General features: G+C 38.4%; 1 protein-coding gene across 3 annotated transcripts in view; it reads right to left on the bottom strand.

Annotated features, from left to right (window-relative positions):
* SHISAL1 (shisa like 1) overlaps positions 1-19635 on the bottom strand; it is an 82737-nt gene that overhangs the window by 42323 nt on the left and 20779 nt on the right. For all 3 annotated transcript variants that reach the window (XR_010785212.1, XM_066568430.1, XM_066568429.1), the window contains exon 2: positions 4857-4955. Coding sequence is in view for 2 of the 3 variants with exons in the window: in XM_066568430.1 (XP_066424527.1) it covers positions 4857-4923 (67 nt within the window). In the remaining variant the exon portion in view is untranslated. The remainder of the gene's footprint in view (positions 1-4856; positions 4956-19635) is intronic.

Here is a 19635-nt window from a genome sequence, read left to right as displayed (position 1 = left end):
TGATTTGCATGGATTTAGCTGAATGGCACTACCCCTCTGCACAGAGCCCCTCTTGATCTGAAATTGCATCTGTGCACCTTGCCTGTCTGATCCTCATTTTTTTCTACTTTGCCTAAAAAAAAATATAGCCTATTCCTAATGCTTTTGTTTGTCAATTTTATAAAATATATTAATTTTAAGACAAATTTTAGGGATTGTGACAGTGGAGATCACTTTATTTATGTGTAGAGAGGGGGAGCCTAGAACAAAAACCAGAGTACTAGGCTGATGACAAGGTAATCTTGTACTGCAGTCTGAGTCAAGAAAGCCCACTCCAAAGATTTATGTATGCACACATATACCTGGCATCATTACTTGCATGAAAGATGAAATCATTTTTGGAGATTAATTCAGCCAGGAACTGAAAGTGCTGGAAGAAAGTAATTTCTAAACGAATACAGATATTGAGAAAACTAATTATCTACCTGTTCTTGCTCTACCTCGGAAAAAAATATGTGTTCCAAATGTGAGGATGCTATCATCAGTAAAGAAACTTTCTTTAGACTTAGGTTTTCAATACCTCTGAAACTCTTGTAACAAATCTGCATGTTCAAATTCTGTCACAAAATCCACACAGCATGTAATTGCATGGGAATGAGTTTGTTTGAACAAGTACTTTGCTGCACACCCCTCCTTAATTAACATAGCAGAAATAAAAGTGTGCCAGGATAATGTTGTGAAAAACCTCAATGTTTGCAGCTGGAAGGGACCTCTGGAGGTCATCTCATGCAAATCCACTGCTCAGGCAGGGCCACCTGGTACACAGAACCATGTCCAAATGGCTTTTGAGTATTGCCAAGGATAGAGACTCCACATCCTCCACAAGCAACTTGTGGCATTGCTCAGTCTCCCTCACAGAGAAAAAGCATTTCTTGACATTTGGAGGGAGCCTCTGGGTCAGTTTGTGCCCATGGCCTCTGGTCTCGTCCCTACCACTCAGGGGTTCAACCTGCTCGTCACTGCCAAGAGTTTGGTTTAACTGCACATCTGGAAGTGTCCCCTGATCCCTACATGGCTCCTTTGCACATTTTAAAAAGACAAGAATCCCCAAACTTCTCTGAGAATGAAAACCGAGGAAAGTATGATTATAGAAGGAAGAGAGAAATAAGACAACATCAGGTCCTAAGAGGAGGGATGTCTGCAAAGAAACAGTCCTAAGCAAATCCTTAAAATAGCAAAATGTGTCAGTGATTAAATAAAGGCATGATGTGATGACTGAATGCCATTCTGAGCTGGGCAGTCAGTGTGGGGTGGGTTACCCCTGCTGGGCAGCTGAGCACCACACAGTGGCTTGCTCACTTCCCCCTCCCAGTGGGATGGGCCAGGGAATCAGGAAGCAAAGAGAAAATTCATGGGTTGAGATAAATACTGTATAACAAATAAGAGAAAACCCCACAACGCTATCAACAACAAAAAACAAAGCAATCACTTACTACCAGCAGACTGATGTCCAGCCAGTCTCTGAGCAATTTTTCAGTAAACTCCCACCCCAATTTCATTGTTGAGCATCCATCCCATGGAATAGAAACCACCTTGGTCAGTCTAGGTCAGCAGCGCCAGCCTGTCACTGGCCACAGCTCTGTGATACCAGCACTGCTTTGGTCACCAGCCTAAAACACAGCCTTGACCCCACCCCAGCCAGACCTAGCACACAGAGAAAACACTTCCTCAATTTATTATAATTTGTGTAATTTCAGTTGCTGTCTATTCTTCTCTGTGGATACAATAAAGAAAGAGAGACAATAAACAAAGTGGGATTTATTTTCTTCCAAGTTTTTTGTTTGTTTGGTTTTTTTTTCTGAAAATAACTTCACTTAAATCCTCAGGTTTAAAGGACCTTATTTCTATAGAAATACTTCAGATAAAGGCATTGTACATATAAAGGCCTTAAATTGTCTGTTGCAAAGATGCGGCTGTGTCTGGAGTTGTGAGTGCAAATTCTCAGGCTATTTTTGAAAACAGTTGCCACAGATGCTTCTCTCTCTCTTCCAACTGATTTCAAGAGGATAGTCTGTCATGCTTCATCATCACAAGACTTACCTACTTTACCTTAAAAAATACGCAGCCAGCAAATGTCAAACTGTTACTTCTCTATCTAGTCACAGCTAGAGATCTGCCTAATGTATATTTTTAATTCAGATCTAAATTTTTAAAGCCCCAAGAGTCTTTCGATGGCTGGTGTTTATCAGCTTTCCATATGGAACCATAGAAATATTCATATGTATATATTTAACACATGTTAACTTGCTGTGTGGATGTTCATTTCCTACTTCAAAGAAAAAATCTGTAATGTGCAAATAATCTGATGATTTTTGCTTGTTAATATAAGTCTTGCTGTCAGTACTGATTTTATAAATGTGTTTCCATCCTTTAAATGAAAAAGTTTAGATTTGCAAAGCCAATCTAAGAGTTAGTGGTCAGAAAGTCATCCTTCCAGCATGACTTCATGGTGCTCCTCCCCTTATTATGCATTCCTTGTGTGCCCAGTAAAACCAGTGAGTGTTCATCACCCCTGAAACATCACTGTGATCTTGCTGGCACTGAAATACAGTAACTCAAGTTTCAGTGTTCTCAACCCAGAAACTGATTACTGAGATTGTTAATCTTAGTATACCAAAGACCTGGAAGTGAAGCAATATCTTACAGATGGAAGTCTGTAAATCTATGGCACTCAAAGGGAATCTTGCCATTAGATTTTCATTTCAGCTCAGGTTAAAAATGAGGTTTATACTCCAGTGAGAGTAGTATTCTTTCTCCCCCACACCCCCTATCATTCACTGCATAAAACCAGTAGTTTTCCTTTATGGAAACTGATCTGTCTTGGACAAAAAAAATTACACTGGCTGGCTGAAAAATAATAATAAATTTCCCCCTGTAAAATGTGTTGTGAGTTACCAATGACCTAAACCCCTTCCTGCAGATCACAGTGGCAAAATTCCACAAGGCAGGAGCAGTTTGGCTGTCACAAAAGACTTGTGATGATTTCAAATTAGGCCTGGACACTACATGCTAATATAGGACATGAGAAAATAAAACACCAATAATCCAAGAAGCAACAAAATTATAAGAAACACAATTACAAAGCCAATAGTTATCAAGGATAATAGACAAATTATGTAAGAAGTAAAAGCTGTGTGTAATTGGTTTCAAATAAAAACATTGCACTTCACAGGCAGTACTTCTAAGAGAGGGGAAAAAAAACAAGTCTGGGTTTGAGGGAACAAGGGTTTGAGGGAATACACCAGCGGCTGAATACAGGTATTTGCATAGTGCATTGCACAGTGCAATCACAGTGTCCCACTCAACTCCAACACAGGAATTTGTATCAACTTGAGGAAATGGGTGGGAGGAGTGGGATCTCAGGACAGCTCTAGCAGAAGTCCCCTATAAAGAGTGGCAAAGGTGTACATTTTCATATGTATTAAAAATTGACAGAAGAGCCTGGAGCAGCTGGAACAGTTTTGTGATGTTTGATCCCTGTTGGATCACTTCATTGAAGACTTCTCGATAACCAAGTTCATTGCTACACCAGGGAGGTAGAATTTTGAAATTTCTTTAGGCTAGAGGAAGACAAAGAAGCAGCTCCAGGCCCTGTGCCTGATCCCAGTCCATCGGAGGAGGAGGACAGTTCCACACTTAGGAAGTTCCATACATGGGGATTCCAGGGGAAGGGCTCTAAAGGAAAACAATGATTTAAGATGAGCAGAGGAGTGCTCTAATTGATAATATTCTAACATTGTTAGCAAAACAGGCTGTGTCAGAGCTAAATAATAAACTATCATTAGCAAGAATCAACTTGAACACTGCAAACGAGCAAGGAGACTGTGGGCAACAAAACACATGCCTGAACTGACTGGTGAGGATATGAGTATTAATATTTTATGAATGTTAAAGACACAGACTCAGTAGTAACAATTTTGACTGGAGCACAAGGATAGTTTAGGAAACATGGTGCCTGGTAAAATTTTAACTCTGGTGGTTGGGGATGTACTACAAGAGAATAAGAAGCAGTGATTGAAAAACATCTTTTTGTATAAAATACTGCCTCAAGAGTGGAGGACAAAAGATACTGAACTAAAAACATGTAAGGGCAAATCTATTTGGACTGACAACCTTTGAAAATTTTATTTTAAATATTCACTCACAATTACAAAAATACCCTAATGCCATGAATGACTTCTGATGAACAAATACAAACAATAATCAGAGCACTCCACTAATTCTCAGTCTAACAGTACATTTCTACACAAACCTGTGTGCTAATTGCAAACATCTAGAGCAGAACTACCAAGCATCAGGAGAAACATCTCTGGTCCAGTCAATTCTTCAGATTCAGGAAAATTACACAGATTCCAAGTTCAATCCTTCAGGTACTTCACATTCTCTGGTGTGCACACAGGAAAACACACACCTGGAACCTGACTTGCTCTGCTTCCAGTGGATGGTTATTTAGCAAAATGGATGTGTTTTATGGTGGTTTAGAAATTATTCTTTTCTTTTAGGTGAGCTGAAAAAGTAGCATATCCAAAGAAATAAAGCTACTATTTCAACTTTTCAGTCTGCTTTGTTCTTACAGTGAATTTTCAATTCCATTTCAAATTCCAGTTTCCAGTTCTTAAATACCAAGAGGCTTCATTTATGTTGGACCTAGATGATACTGAGGGTCCCTTCCAGCCCTAACCATTCTATGATTCTATGACTGATTTATTAGACAATTAACAATTATTTAGTCTTGTTTATTTTGTAGAAACCCTGTATTAAATTGCAATTATTTTTTTGCTGTGGCACACATCGGTAAAAGATAAATTATAAGTTACCTGCTGACAAGAGTAATGAAAGCAGAACCATCAGCACATTCAAGGACTGTTGACCACAACTTGTCATCGTTGGCTTTCATTGGTCCATTAGAGAATTATCTGTTGGAGAAGATGCAACATCATGATTAAATGTCTGTTTCATCTCCTTTCATTGTTCAAATGTTCACTTCACCACAAAGCTTTGGTGAAATGACATGGCTTCGCACAGTAGGGAAAAAAAAAATCAATCTTTTTCTGGAATTTTTTTTCACTTTTTTAAAGGGAAATAAATTCTCCTTTCTATGATTAAAATTCCTTTCTCATTTCACCATGGAGATATACAGCTGTTTACATACTTTTCATTAACCCAGAGTAGAGATGAATCATATGAAGTTTTTACTGAATATTCATATGTCCCCTGTAATTTACATCCAGCAGAACTCTGTTTTACTGTCACAAGAACATGCTGTTGTTGTTGCTATATGTGTAAGGGCCAGAAAGGAATAAACAATAGAAAAATAAGCTGACTGCTTCGAAAGTCAATCTGTTTTACCCCATTAGAGGGTGCAGTCGCTCAGAAAGTGGGTCAGCAACTGAGATGGTTGGAAACATTTCAAAAAATGTCTTTTCATTAGCATCAGAGCCTTTCCTGGGATTATTATTTATTGTTTTCCTAGGACGGGGAGTGAGAAGTGATGCAGTTTGATCTGACTGGCAGCCCTCCTTGGTGTTTCCCAGACAGGGTGAGTCCAAACTCCTCCTCTCTTCACCTTGATTCAACAACAGCAGCTGCAGCAGGGACTGTCCCGGGTGTCACCACCAAGAGGACTGGTGGCACCTGTCATTGCCATCACTGATAAATCCAACTAACTCTGGGTCTCAGAGGTTTCCAGCATCCTGGACTCACACTGGCATCAGGGCACAACAGCAGAGGTCAATTCTGCCTTTGTGCATGAACCCTGTGTGCACTGGGGCCACAGACAGGATGGCCCAGGGGGTGCTGCAGCAACCTGGTGTAGGGAATCCAACTCCTGTGCTGCTAAAATTGTTCTCAGGTGTTTACACTGGAGCAGATTGGGGAAAAAAGAAAGGGAATTGCAATTTCTGTAAAAACTACACTGCTCCCAACACCTCAAGAGACACATTTTGCCAAATGCCTATAAAATAAGCTGTATGTGAATATGCTGTATCCTATAAATACTACATGGTTTACTAGTTGGTGTCTGCTCCAACCTACTGAATCAAATGAAAATCTCAAAACAATTGCACCTGCACGTAACAAAAGGGGGAGGGGGTGAAAATTAACACACCACGAGCAACTGAATTCTGAGTAACAGATGTGGGCACCAGAGGGGAAACATTGTGCTACCTACGAAGTGTTGAGAGGCAAAAGATTCCTCACTAACACAAAATGCTGTGTGTGGCACAAGCAGATTCACCAAGAGCTATCTTAGCATATGGATCACGAATCTAAAAATCGGCGTAACTTCTTGTGGTGGTTTCAGTTCAAAATTGGGCAGAAACACCATTGTAGGCCTTGAAACACAAGTCCTTTAGAAACATAATACCCCTAAAAAGATTAAATCAAACAACAGAACTCATTTAAAAAACAACCTTATCAACACCTGGGCTAGGGAACATGACATTAAATAAGTATACTATATCCCCTATCACACACCAACTACAAACAAAATAAAGAAGTACATTAGACTATTAAAAACCACCTTAAAAACATTAAGTAAAAAACATTTCAAAAATTAGAAACAACATCTAACAGAAACCGCCTAATTAATTAACACCCATGACTCTACCAACCAAATAAACCCTACCCAATCTAAACATCTACATACAATAAACAGAATCAAAAACCCAGCAGTACATATCAAAGGCTTATTAAGGAAAACAGTTTAAATCAATTCTACCTGAAATACAGAGAAACCCATTCATAGGGTTGTCTTTACTCAGGGACCAAATTATACATAGTAGATAATACAGAAAAATAAAACAACACAATTTATACCTCAAGAAGATCTGATTATTAAGTAAAAACTATATATAAATATCACTATTTACTAAATATTACTACCATTATCTGTGTATAACTATATATTTTATGTATAATATATCTACACTTCTGTACAAGAAATCACACCAGTTTACACTGTTTGCTGCAAGCATGATTAACACCCAAACCACTGTATTTCTAGCTTTAAAATAAGCCAGTTCCTCCAGAGGAAAACAATTTGAAGCTTTAACACTGTAAAAAGAAAATAAAAGTGCAATAAACTAGGAATGTTAAGTAAGAGTATTTCTCATGAATACTAAAAAATGCCTCCCTTCTTTTCCAGAGGGAATATCATATTAATTAGAAAACTAAGCAGACTTAAAGTTGGAATTGTTTTTAAAAATAGAATAATAATGAATACAAGCCAGAGGTTGAGAATGTAGGCGTTTAATCATGAAAAACAGCTACAAAGAACAAACTATTGCCAGTATTGATAGGAATAAAAGAAATTTGATATTTTCCTGAGTAAACCAAAGCTGCAGGAATGCTGGTAGTGATCCATTAATAAGGGAAATCTTGGCCTTCTTAACAGTTAATTAAAAAGAGATCAATAAGCACTCCTGTTGTGTGTCTGGGATGACAAAGATGTTTGGTATAGCTGAGCCTATTAAATATTTCCATATCAAGAATAATTCAGGGTGACATTAATGAGTTGATACTAAGGTTTGCAATTTGATATTTGCATTTCTATGTAATTTGTACCTAGTTATTTCAGCAGAGCTGGCTGGGGGACACATATATAATTTTTTCAGTTTGTTTGAAAACAATTGCAAGTTTCAGAGGACCTGTAGAAATGTAAAAAGATTTTTAGAAGTAAATGAGATAATTTAGGTAACCAAAAGCTTGTGAGTGTGATGTCGATCCAGACAAAATTAACGGCATGGCTAAAATGCATTCCAATTAACAATTAATTAGGGAGATAAATATAAGTAACATGATCACTATGTGATTTTGGCAAAGTTAATATTATTTCTCTCAGGGCTCTTGACTAAAGTAGCTTAAAGATAGTTATAATGTAGAAGACACCTGTAAAATATCATGCAACTTGAGCAGGCAGTAAGAATGATGAAAACAGGCTTCTTATCAGTTGTGGAACAATAACTCAGTCTGGAAATTAGATGCATTTCTTGGAAACTACAATCCTGTTAGTAAGTGAGTACAGCCTCACTGCTAATTTTTTAAACAGCACTGCAGGTATAAATCTAAAAGCTTTTCAGGGAGGGAAAATTTATTCAATTATATCCAACAGAATGGGCAACAATGAAATTGGCATTTTAATCCAACTCATGCAATGGTTGTATTTTATAGAGTATCGGCTGGGAGGATCAGAGTGGGGGACTAGATAGAGATGCCTATCAAGAGCCAGCAGAGTGACAGAATCTGTGTCAGTGAATACATACATCTAGGTATATTTTTGTGGTGGTAGTGAAATGCTCCAATTTTATAACTTAATAAGCAATAATTTTATCGCTTCAGTGATCACTACACAGAACAAGACCACTTTTGGAGGACAGAAATACAAGTAACTATTAATTCCTTGACTATTTTGAATTTCTTACATGCTGCTGTCCGGCTAAAGCCATCGTATTTCAGCAGTACCACATCTGCTGAATGACATCTCTGAGGTATTAGAGATCCACTCAGCCACTGGAAGAGATGTGCAGGACAACAGGTGATGTGCTATAAGGAAGAGCTTAAGTCATACACAGTATTTCCTGATGTCAGGCCACAGAATAGGGAGGGCACAAACATGGTAATTAGCAGTGGTCTAGATAAAAAAATTATTATTTATTATTGTTATTAATTCAAGACTGATGGCATTTTAAAGCAAGAGCATTACATCTGAAGGATGGAGGAAAGGAAGATTTAGTTGTAGTCTCTTTTTTTTGTTTTTTGAGTAGAATTTGAGGGTCTGGAGGCTGTGTGATTATGTTTTCCTTTTGGATCAGCAAATCAGCAATTAGAAGGGTGGTCTAATGCATCAGTTTTCATTTTTAATGCACCATTCCAAGCTTATTTGTGGTCACTGTGGAAGTAAGGATGATGCCCATCTTTTTCCTACTCCTTTAAGATTCATGCCCTCACACCACCTCCTCCCTTCTGCTGGCAATCACAAGTATCTCCGCAGCTGCCCCAGAAAGCAGACTAAAGAAATGTCTGAAGAATCACATTTTTAGAGATTTTTTCACTGTTTGTCCACATCTTATCCTTGTTCCCCTTTCTCACTATTTTTTACTATTATTATTATGCAAGCAGCTGCATGGCAGTTAGTTGCAGGTGGGGGTTAAAGCATGACACAGATCTAATCTGGAACAGAAGAAATGGTCCTCACTCATGATTTTTGCTATCTTCTCATGAATAAAGATTCTGTCGAGAATCTTGTTTTCCCTCGCAGAAAATGCAGCCATGCACGATCCAAAGACAGCACCACCCAAAGGAAAGGTACTGTAATGTTATGATCAAGGGGACTATAGAAATGCATGAGCTCATTCTGCCAGATTTTACTCTTCTGTGACATTTTAGCTCTCACTCTGTTCCTACCTACACTGCTTTGGTTATCCTCATAGTTTTATCTAGCTGTCTTTTCTTGAAGGGAATCAGTGAATCACTGCAAAGAAAAGCTGCCAAGAGAAACAACCATTTCATGAGGGAAGATTCTGATCAAGGAATTATTTTCCCCTGACTTTGAAGGAAAGTTATGTTTAGAAGAGATGTCTGAAAAACAATGCACATTTTGCATTTTTTTGGTTATTAGTAAGAACAAAAGGAGCTAGAGCAAGAGAATTTATTAAACACATCAGCACTGCCTCACAAGCTTTCTCTCTGCCTAGAACAGAAAATAGGGCAATTCAGGAGATCATTTAATTCCTTTTTCCTGCCATAGGATTAAGACCATCTAAACCATTCTTAGCAGAAGTTCACAGGATTCCCACCACCAGTGGTTTTCTAACCTTCTCAGTCAATTCCCTAGAGAGTTTCTCTACCCTAGAAAGGTTTCCCTATACCAAATTTGCAGCCCCTTTGCTTTGCTTTAAGCCCTATCTCTTGTGGAGCTGGAAAATTATTTACCTACAGACACACTGGTTTCACCTCTTTGCATCAATCTTTTAGTTAATACATACAAGAAATGCTATCATATCTTCACTCAGCCTTTTCTTAGGCTAACAGCTTACACCTCTTGCAATCTTTCTTTTAAAAACATCCTTGTTATACCTTCTATGCCCCCTCTTTGATCTGCACCATCCTTTATAGCAAGGTTGTGCAAGTAACTTCAGCATCATTTTGTATTCAGTGGTTTTGTATTTTCTTAGTGCCCTGAAAGTCCTAACAAACATCTCAAGAGCTGCCAGTTCTTCCAGGAGAAATAAAAACACAACATTACCAAAGTGCAGAGAGCCATGGAGCTTCTGCTAATTCTCAGTTACTGCAAGGGCACACAGGTAAATCCCTCTGAAATGAAAAGAGGCACATCTGCACTCAGACAAAACCACATGGGTAAAAATGCATCAGGACTACATGAGAGACAATGCTGGTGCACTGTGGCAGCAGTAAGGGGATGAGTAACACGACCAGAGCCTGACAGTGGTTGAGAAAGCTGTTTAAAATTAGAAGGAAAAGAAAAGGCTGTGATCCAAACCTAACTCCTAGGCTGGCTCTGTTCACTTCTTACATTAAAGAGGGCTTAAAAATGCATCCAGTATGTGCTCATAAATGCCATTGCAATGAAATTACAGGCTTATTACAAAGGATGCAATATAAGTGGCATGAAAGATTTCTGATTATTAAGAAAACATGTGGTTTCACACTGCAGCAACCTCAACAAAATGTTTATGACAAACAGATACTAGGTTTCAATTGACAGTTGCCTTACTGGAAACAACCTATGAAAAGGAGCTGCTGGTAGAAAGCCTTCTGGATTGTGATGCAGCACTAACATTACTCAGTGCCTCTTCCCTAAAAACATCTCACTACACATATGCTGGAAGTTAAGCACATGTGAGTCTCTACCCAGCTGCAGATAAAGCCTTTGCAGTCAGAGCTTTAGTACTGCTAAAGGTGAGCAAATGTATATTACTCTACCTAGGCCACAAAATTCTTTCTCTTTATTTTATGAATTTTAAATTGAAAATATAGACTGCTGTGTTTTATTCCACCCTCCCATGTTTATTATTTCCCACAGCTGTTCTCCAAACAGTTATGAAGAGACAACATTCATGAATCCTAAAAAATAAAGCTCTGAAGTACAGCCTGAAGGCCAACTTGTGAACTTCAAGCTGTTATTAACAGGATGGAGCCAAGAAACCTACACGTGCCACAAGTGTCATCTGTCAAAGCCATTAATTCCTCTCCTTTTACCTTTCTTTTTCCCCTTTTCACTAACACATTTAGTTGGTCATTGGGAACTGCCCCACAGCCACATCATAAACATCCAAGTTTGAATGGGGTTTTAGGAGTTCCCCACAGTAGAGTCTGATACAGAAGTTAAAAGGTCCCTTTATTACAAGATTATTAATTTTAGAGAGTCAGTGGTGCATTCAGACCTTATAATCACAAAATTTAAGTGATGAGAAAGTTCCACAACAGAGCACAAACTCTCTATTCACAGCCAAATTCTAAACTGTCTCTATAGCAGATGTAAAGATATTAAAGCTAATACCATAATGTGGCTGTAGTGCAAATAAGTGATTCATTACATACTTGCATGTGGTAGAATAAATATTTAATTTCCTAGATTTATTTCTGATAAAGGTCAGAAAATCTTAGACTGTTGTCTGTTCTACAACTGGTCTTACACTGTATACATTAGACCTCATTTTGGGGAAAAATACCTAAATTACTTTTTGGAGACAGTCAGCTTTGTAAAAATAACAGCTGCAGTTGTGATGATTTACTGATAACTAACTTCAGCTACAAGTTAGTGGCAATTTTCTCACTTGTCATTAAGCAAGATTCATTCTGTAGCCAAGAGCTGCAACCTTCCCTAATGCTCTGAAGCCACTGAGAAATAAAATATTTGGATTTTCTCATTTGCATGTATTTTATTAGCCTGAGCATAGGCAGCTGATAAAGGTTTGCTGTAGTCATGCAGAACCCTTATTTTTAGTGAAATAACTCATTTCAGATGTACACCTGGACTACAGAGTCAGCTGATCTACAATCTTGGGAGCTCAACTGAGTGCTTTGCTAATGAATTTGTAAATCTCCCAGGGTGAGACAATCAAACTACGCATGAAACAAAGCAATCTGAGAAAGCTGAATTTTCACCCTGAAATTATCATGAGGAAGGAATGATAAGGAAGTATACACAGTTGTGTAATAATATTCTAAGAGAGTTTAAGAAAGGGATAGGATAAATTTTTTAATGATTACAAATCTCTAATCTCTACTGTTAATCAAGTTTCAGTTTTTAAAGAAATACAAGGCTCTTCTCTAGCGAAACTTCTGCTTGGGCTTTTTGAGTTACTTTCAGTACAGAACCAAAGCAAATGTGCTTTAATTTAAAATATTACCATGTTTTAAATTAATAATACAATTTCTACTAGTTTATGTGAAACAGTTTGTCCAAGTAATTCTAAGGATATTACTAAGAAATAAAATGAGTTTTTATAGTAAGATTAGAGGTTTTGTAACAGCCAGGTTTTATAAAACTCCGACATCTAATCCCTCATTCTGCTTTAGAGTATAGCTCTAAAACTTGTGCATGTGTATACATGTAAAAATGGCAGTAAACCTGGCTTGTGTATTTTTAATATCCATTTGAGAAAAAAGTAATATATCAGCAGTTTATCTAGTGAAAAATGTGAGCACATTTTTGGTTTCCCCAATATGCTCTCAGCTGTATATACACAGAAAGCAAAAACTACCTAAGTCTCTCTGGGAACATATTTTGACACATTTTCCTTCCAAAATGGCCTCTTCTGAAAAATAAACCTTCCAGTGCAAAGTCTGGGACATCTAAATTTTAATTCAATTCTCACATTCTTCAACATTAATTATCAACATCTGTATTTAATCAGATGGGTTTCTAACCTTCTGTCACTCTGGGTCTGTAGACATTTTCAAATGTTATTTTGTTCAAAAGTGAAAAAATAGGAGCAGCAAGTTAAACAAAAATTGAAGTCAACTCAGAAAAGCATTAATTTGTTCATAGCAAATACAAAGGAAATCAAAATTCTCATAAAGACTTTTTTCTCTTTCCATCAGCTTTCAAAAGAATGTTTCCTTTTACAAATACAAATTATTACTCCATTCCTTTACAATTAAACATTTCAAAATGCAAAAACCCCCACCTTTTTTCCCCCTAATGAGGATCATTTAATCATACCAACACAAAATGTAGCTTATCTGAACTAGTTGGATCTGAACTACAAGTATTTTGACAGCATTATTCCAACTTTCCTAAGGATAACACCTCAATGTTCAAAAGGCAGGTCTTTTTTTTTTTTTAAAGCCTGATACTAGTCCTTTAAGAAGACAATAACTCTGAATTCCTGCAAACATTTTGGTCAAAGCTTCCTAACCCTGTTGTTAAAGAAAATGATGAAAAACATCCACTGGAGTAAACTGAGAAATCAGAGAATCAAGATGAAAGGGACCCACAAGCATCAGCAAGTTCAAAAGAATTTGCCTCTCCTCTTAAAACATCTGCAAATGTTTCACATACTGAAATGTTTCTCAGTAACATCACAAATGAAGGTTGTTCCTAAAGCAGGAAAAAGGAAACTGTGTGGGAGCCTTAACCAAGGACTGTAGGAAAGAAAAAAAATGCACAATAGAAGGTGGGAGAAACTTCCTTTTCACCTGTTCTTTTGCCTCATTCTGACTGAACAACCAGCCTCACACTGCAGGAGAAATGCCATTTTTCACTGCTGCATACATAAATAACTTAAGCTGGTTTTAAGGGCAGTACATGGCTGTACTACCATCTGACTGCAACCGTCCTAGCTCACAGCTATTCTAATTAAAACCCCTGAATTTTCAACCCCAAGAACACTGGATTGTTAACAAAAGCCTAAATTTGAAAGTAAGAAAGCACAGAAACCAAGGAAAATGCTAGTGAATCCTTTGTCCTCTCCTCTTAAGCAGAAATACCTGCAGGACAAAAGAAAGAACAATTTTTAGTAGTCAGAACAGCAGGTGTGGAGGTTGCCAAGCAGAAGCAGATAAAGCATGCAGAGCAACAGAAAAGTGGCTTTCAACAATTTATCCTTTTCTTCTTTTTTTAAGCGTGCAATTTTTGGAACTGAAAAACCAGGTAAAACAAAGCTCTGCTGCTGGTGGTGACATCACATGGCCCCAAGCTTTGTTTCACACCCTCTGTTTTACAAGATGTTAAAACTGCTTATTTTATGCCTAGCTTGGGGTGTCTGCAAATTTTATGCTGTGCACAGAGGTGGGTGCAAGAGGAACTGCATCCAAAGGCTTGTACAGAATTCCACAGAAATTCAGATTCTTGGCCTCCCATGGATCAAGCATCAAATATGCCTCTCCTCACTGAGCCCAGTGCAGCTGAGCACAATGGAATGTACCAGAAGCATCAGCTGCAGAAGGGAGCCACAGTTGTCTAATATTTATCTCAGTGGGTAGGTTTACATCCCTCACATAGAACATAATCCAAGGTGTTCCAGATACTACAATCAACACCACATTTTGGCTACAAACAGCCCCATCCCTAAAAGTGGCCTCCATCTGAAACATTTCCCATTAATAGGTGCACAACTACAGCAACACACAGAGAACAGTTTGCCAGAACTTTCTGAAATGGTTCTTCTGAAAGTGAAAAGTGCCATGCATTTCCCACTTTCCTTAGAGACCAAGAGAACCACTCAAATCCAAATATTTGGTAAGTAAGGATAAAAGTACAGCATTCAACCCAGCAAAGCTATTTGCCAGCAAGCAATACTGCAGTCATGCAGTCTGTTCCTTCTCACAGATATTTTGGAGTCCAAACAAATGAAAAAAAAAGAAAGAAAAGTGGAGGGGCAGCACAATTTCTAGTTTACAGAAAGGATGCTGATGCTCAGAGCACTCACAGTCATAAAGGAGGGACACAACAGATTTGAGGACTGTACATCAAGTTTGTAGACCTAATGCTTATACTGGAAACACTGATTTAAAAAGCCATGTGGAAAACAATCAGGGTAGGAAAACAGAACTTCACCTATGAGAATACAAAGTCACTTGATGTTTAAAAGATTTTCATTAAGTTTATGTACAGAAGAGAGCATGGCTTAGGAATTCTCCTGCACCCAATTTAGTAATGGTCAACTCTCAAGTCATGTGCAGTGATGGCTTCTGGACTGGTAAAACTGAGATATGGTGGTCACAGGTAGAATACAACTTTCTGACAGGAACCAGATGCTAGCCACTGCATCTTTGAGATGCACTTACGAAGTCTCTGACCCAAAGAACTGAAATTTTAATTAAGCCTCTGTATAATTAAATACACACCTCAACTTAATGAGAGATTGTGATGAAAGGATACAGGGATACCAAGATCACTTTAAACTATCCTTGCTGATAACAAGTGTAGGTATCTTTGAAGGATCACACCTAATCTCCACATTCAGATAGTGAAAAACAGCTCAAAGTTAGGCAAAGATGCAAAATAAGAATATAGAGTTTTAAATAACAAGAAGTATTTTAAAAATCAGATGCTTTGTTTCTGGAAATTTTAGCTGAACAACTGCTTTTCCTCTGCAATAATACTACATTACATGCATTACCTCATAAAAGTTGACATGAAAAAGCCCTTTCTCATAAAGGGAACAGTTTCTCACATTCTCCTAATGACCCATTCTTTAGGGTATTTTAGCAACATGAAATTAGTTACATTTGGTAAGCAGCAATTTTATAACCATATAACACAGATAGTTTTAGCTATTTCCCTTAAATAGGAGACACAGAAAGCTGATCATAAAACATATTAAAAAAAACCCAAAACAACAACAAAAAAGCTGGAATTACAGCCTCCAAGGCAGGGAGGACCAACATACTTGCAAATTTTATGAGCAGAATGTTATTTTAATGCTGGTATCTCAAGGCATTTTCAAGGTCTGTTCCCAAACTGTTATGCCTATGGTAGCAATACTTCTTGTCTAATAAAAATCTCATCCTTTGGGCAGCTGCCACAGATGCTCATTCTGCAATCATTTTCTTTTCACCAACCATAAGGCCTTTGATGCCCACTTTGTGATATACTTATCAGTATGGATGGAGTCACATAGCCCAGACAATCCATTTTGCGTCTTGGCACAGTAAACTACATCCAAAATATATTGAATGGTGGAATCCTTAGACCTTCAATATAACTGAACTGAATCTAATGGAGTCTGTGAAGAGCAGAGAGGCTTTTTACACTTAAAATTAACCCATTTCAGTTACAGGTAACAAACCAGAATTTCCCACATAAAGAGGCCTGATATGGAGAAAAGATTGAGAACTGACTTCCTTATTTTACTTGGAATGACAACTCACAGAGACATCTCTGAACAACTCTGGGGGAAAGACAGCTATTATTTTAAGAAGCAAACTATAGAAATATTTAATTTCTAGCTCATATAAATGAGACAGAAACTGAATGACAGCATAATGGGAAACAGAGTTGTCCAAGTAAGGGAATGGTAGCCAGATAACCTGATTCTATTCCTTCTCATCTTCTACTTCTTTCAGCTGCTTAAATCATTATTTATTCCCTCCAGCAAAACTGCTAAATAGAAATTATCAGATCTGAAAACCCCTTTCTGTTTTTGAATTTTTTTCTGAATTATTATTTTACTAAAAATCAAAGTCAGCAGTCCATTCCTCAGCTTCCTTGGTAATCAACTGTCTTCTACTAAACATATTGCTCTGGTTTGTGGCACTTCAGCAAAGGTTATATGTCACTCTCTTTTCTCATTGTCCTGTTTTTTTTTCCTCTTCAAACAAATCCTTATATTGGGTAAACTATTTATCCAAGAATCCTCATATTTTAATATCTGGGCTTCAACATCAGTTAAAAAGGTAGGCACAGACTACAGCATGGTTTTGTAAAATTTCTATCATGTAATCACCATATAGGATTACTGTCCTTTTTCAGGAACTGTAACACTGGCAAAAGAGGCTTTTCCAAGGGCTCCTGAGGAGTCAGTGCCTCAGCTGCTGGAACTACTGTAGATCCTAAGTGTAATCTCAAGTCAAACAAACTTCTGCATACATACTAAGTTTGTCTTAGATATAAAATTCTTCTATATTCCCCTAACCTGGCTAAAAATGTTATGAAAGAAAAATTGATTCCTGAAAAATCTTCATGCAATTATCATAGCAATAAATTATTTCATTGCTTATATAAATGTCTGCTTTTCTCCAGAGCTCTTATCAGCATGGACATCTTTTACTTCAATGACTTCTATTGATCAGCTGTAAATAAATAGTAAATGCTACTGGACCAGATTAACATTCTCTTATTCTTGCTTTACAAAAGGGCTGATTTGCCCTCACTGTATCACTACTTTTGCATCCCACTTCCCAAAAAAGTCTCATTTCTCAGTATCCTCCCTCTTTGGGACAAGTTCTGTGTCACGTGTCCTGTGAGAAATATGGGAGAAACTCAATAGTCTTTGATAAGGAAAGCAAGCTTGGATCATAATCCTTATTTCAAAGAAGCACTTAGAAAATGAAATATTGAAACATCAATTAATTTGAAGAAGTAAGGAAATATTTTACATTAGACTGATATTTACACATAGTTAAAAAATAGTATTTTCTTTGAGAAGGAACATCACACTAGGTCAGAAACCTTATCAACTGGAAACACACCCAGTGAGTAAGGAATTCAATTAAAAGGAGGCCTTGTTCTTAACCTGATATATTTCTAGCTAGGAAATCTCACACGATGCTTCTCTGACATACTCTCTTTCCCCCCCCAGCTGCTGTCTTTATCTCAATTGTGTACTGAAAATGCCAAACCATAGGGCAAACCTGTAATTTCATCATTCTTATAAGCTCTAAGCATAGCAGCTTCTGAAGGCCATTTTGAACAATGAATTCCCAAATCAAGTAATGCAATTAATCATCTTCCTTGTATGACAAGGTAATTAACAGTAACTGGGAAGGCCGTTCTAAATTACAGAAATATCTTTCAGTCTAAGAAGAAAACTCACCTTGAAGCACAGCACTGATTAAAAAAGAATTCAAGGAAAATCACACTTAGGGAAGCAATTCTCAGTTAATCAGGCCGTTAGTTTGAAACTGCAACATTGTGGGCACCAACTTCAACGCCACCTCTCCCAGGTGGGAGACTCATAACCAGGCTTAGCATCTGCACTGTGCCTGCCTTCCAAACTCCTTTCCTGTCAAAAAGGGGTTCTTCAAATGAAGAGGGATGTAAAATGTGCTTAGAGAGGAGGGCAAGATTCATGTGGAGAAGTGGTAACTTTCCTCAGGGAAGTCAAGAGGTGGCAACCAGAGCTGAAACATCACAGTGTGCTAAGAATCCCTGCTGCATATTAAAGAGTGAGTGCATTTGTTTCTCTAGCACGAAAACACCTGGAATCTTCAAACAGATTGTCCTGGTTTGAAAAGGAATTGAGTTTTTTTGAGATGTTGTGGTCAAACCAATAGGTGCTCAGATTTGAATATTGGGACCTGATGTGGCCACTGAGGACATGGATACGCCTCTGAGAACACAGGGGGTTAAAAGCAGAGAACTCCCAGGGGGAAGCTCTCTTGGGTTCTCTTGGTGAAAGAGGTCAGAGCTCCCCTGCCCGGCTGCGGGCTGGGCTGGGCGGGGGAGAGGAGGCCATGCGGCCGGGTGAGGTAGGCCGGGCTTTGGGCAGAGAGGGGAGGCGAAGGCCCCCCGCAGGATGGAAGGGTCTGGACAGACAGAGCCTCAGATTTTTAACCCTTTTCTTGGATGATGGAAACCTTACAAATAAGGATCCTCCTGGAGTTGAATGAGAAGAGAGATAAAGATGAGATAAGAGGAAATGGGCCACAAGAGAAGTTGAGAAGAATCTTAGGTGGGAGGGATGATGGAGTAGCCTTTGGCTGGACTTTTCTTGTATAGCCAAGGACAGAACCATTTTTCCTGTGACACAGAGACTGCATTTAGGGGGAGGCAATGGCTTGGAGCCAAGAGAGTGCAGTGATGTTATGTGAAGGAGTGCGTGAACAGAGACAACGGGTGAGGAGGGTGATGGTGCCCTCCATCTTCAGGGAAGGAGAAGATCTCTGTTCTTGAGACCCCTTGGCCCCAGGGGGTGAATTTGGGGGTGGGACTGGTGTCCCAAAAGTGAGAGACTGTGCTTTTTTTGGAACTGGGCAAAGCATCCTTAAAAGGGGAACCCTAGAAGCAGCTCTGGTCCATGCGCAGTGGTGAGAGCACTGGGCATGGAAGGAAGATGTCACGATGGCAAATGATCTCCGGGCAGTGCCATGTGTGACATGGAAACACAAGAGGTTTCAACTGTGTTTCCAGGGGAAGCCTATGGCACAAGAGGGACTCCTCTCTCCTTGATGAACTGAGGATTATCTAAGGGGTGGTGATGGACTGAGAGTTGATGATCTGAGAGGTATTGGAAATTTGGTGGGGGGAGGAGGAATGTTTTTGGAAGGTTTTCATTCTGAGTTCTGTGTGTGTTTCTTTTTACATATAGTTGTAGGTTAATAAAGTTTTTCTTCTTTATGCCTAAGCTGAAACCTGCTTTGCTCTATTCCTGATCACATCTCACAGCAGACACCACGGAGCATATATTT

The sequence above is a fragment of the Molothrus aeneus genome, chromosome 32 (genome assembly GCF_037042795.1).
Source record: "Molothrus aeneus isolate 106 chromosome 32, BPBGC_Maene_1.0, whole genome shotgun sequence".
NCBI lineage: Eukaryota > Metazoa > Chordata > Aves > Passeriformes > Icteridae > Molothrus > Molothrus aeneus.
This window is presented reverse-complemented; position numbering and strand designations above follow the sequence as displayed.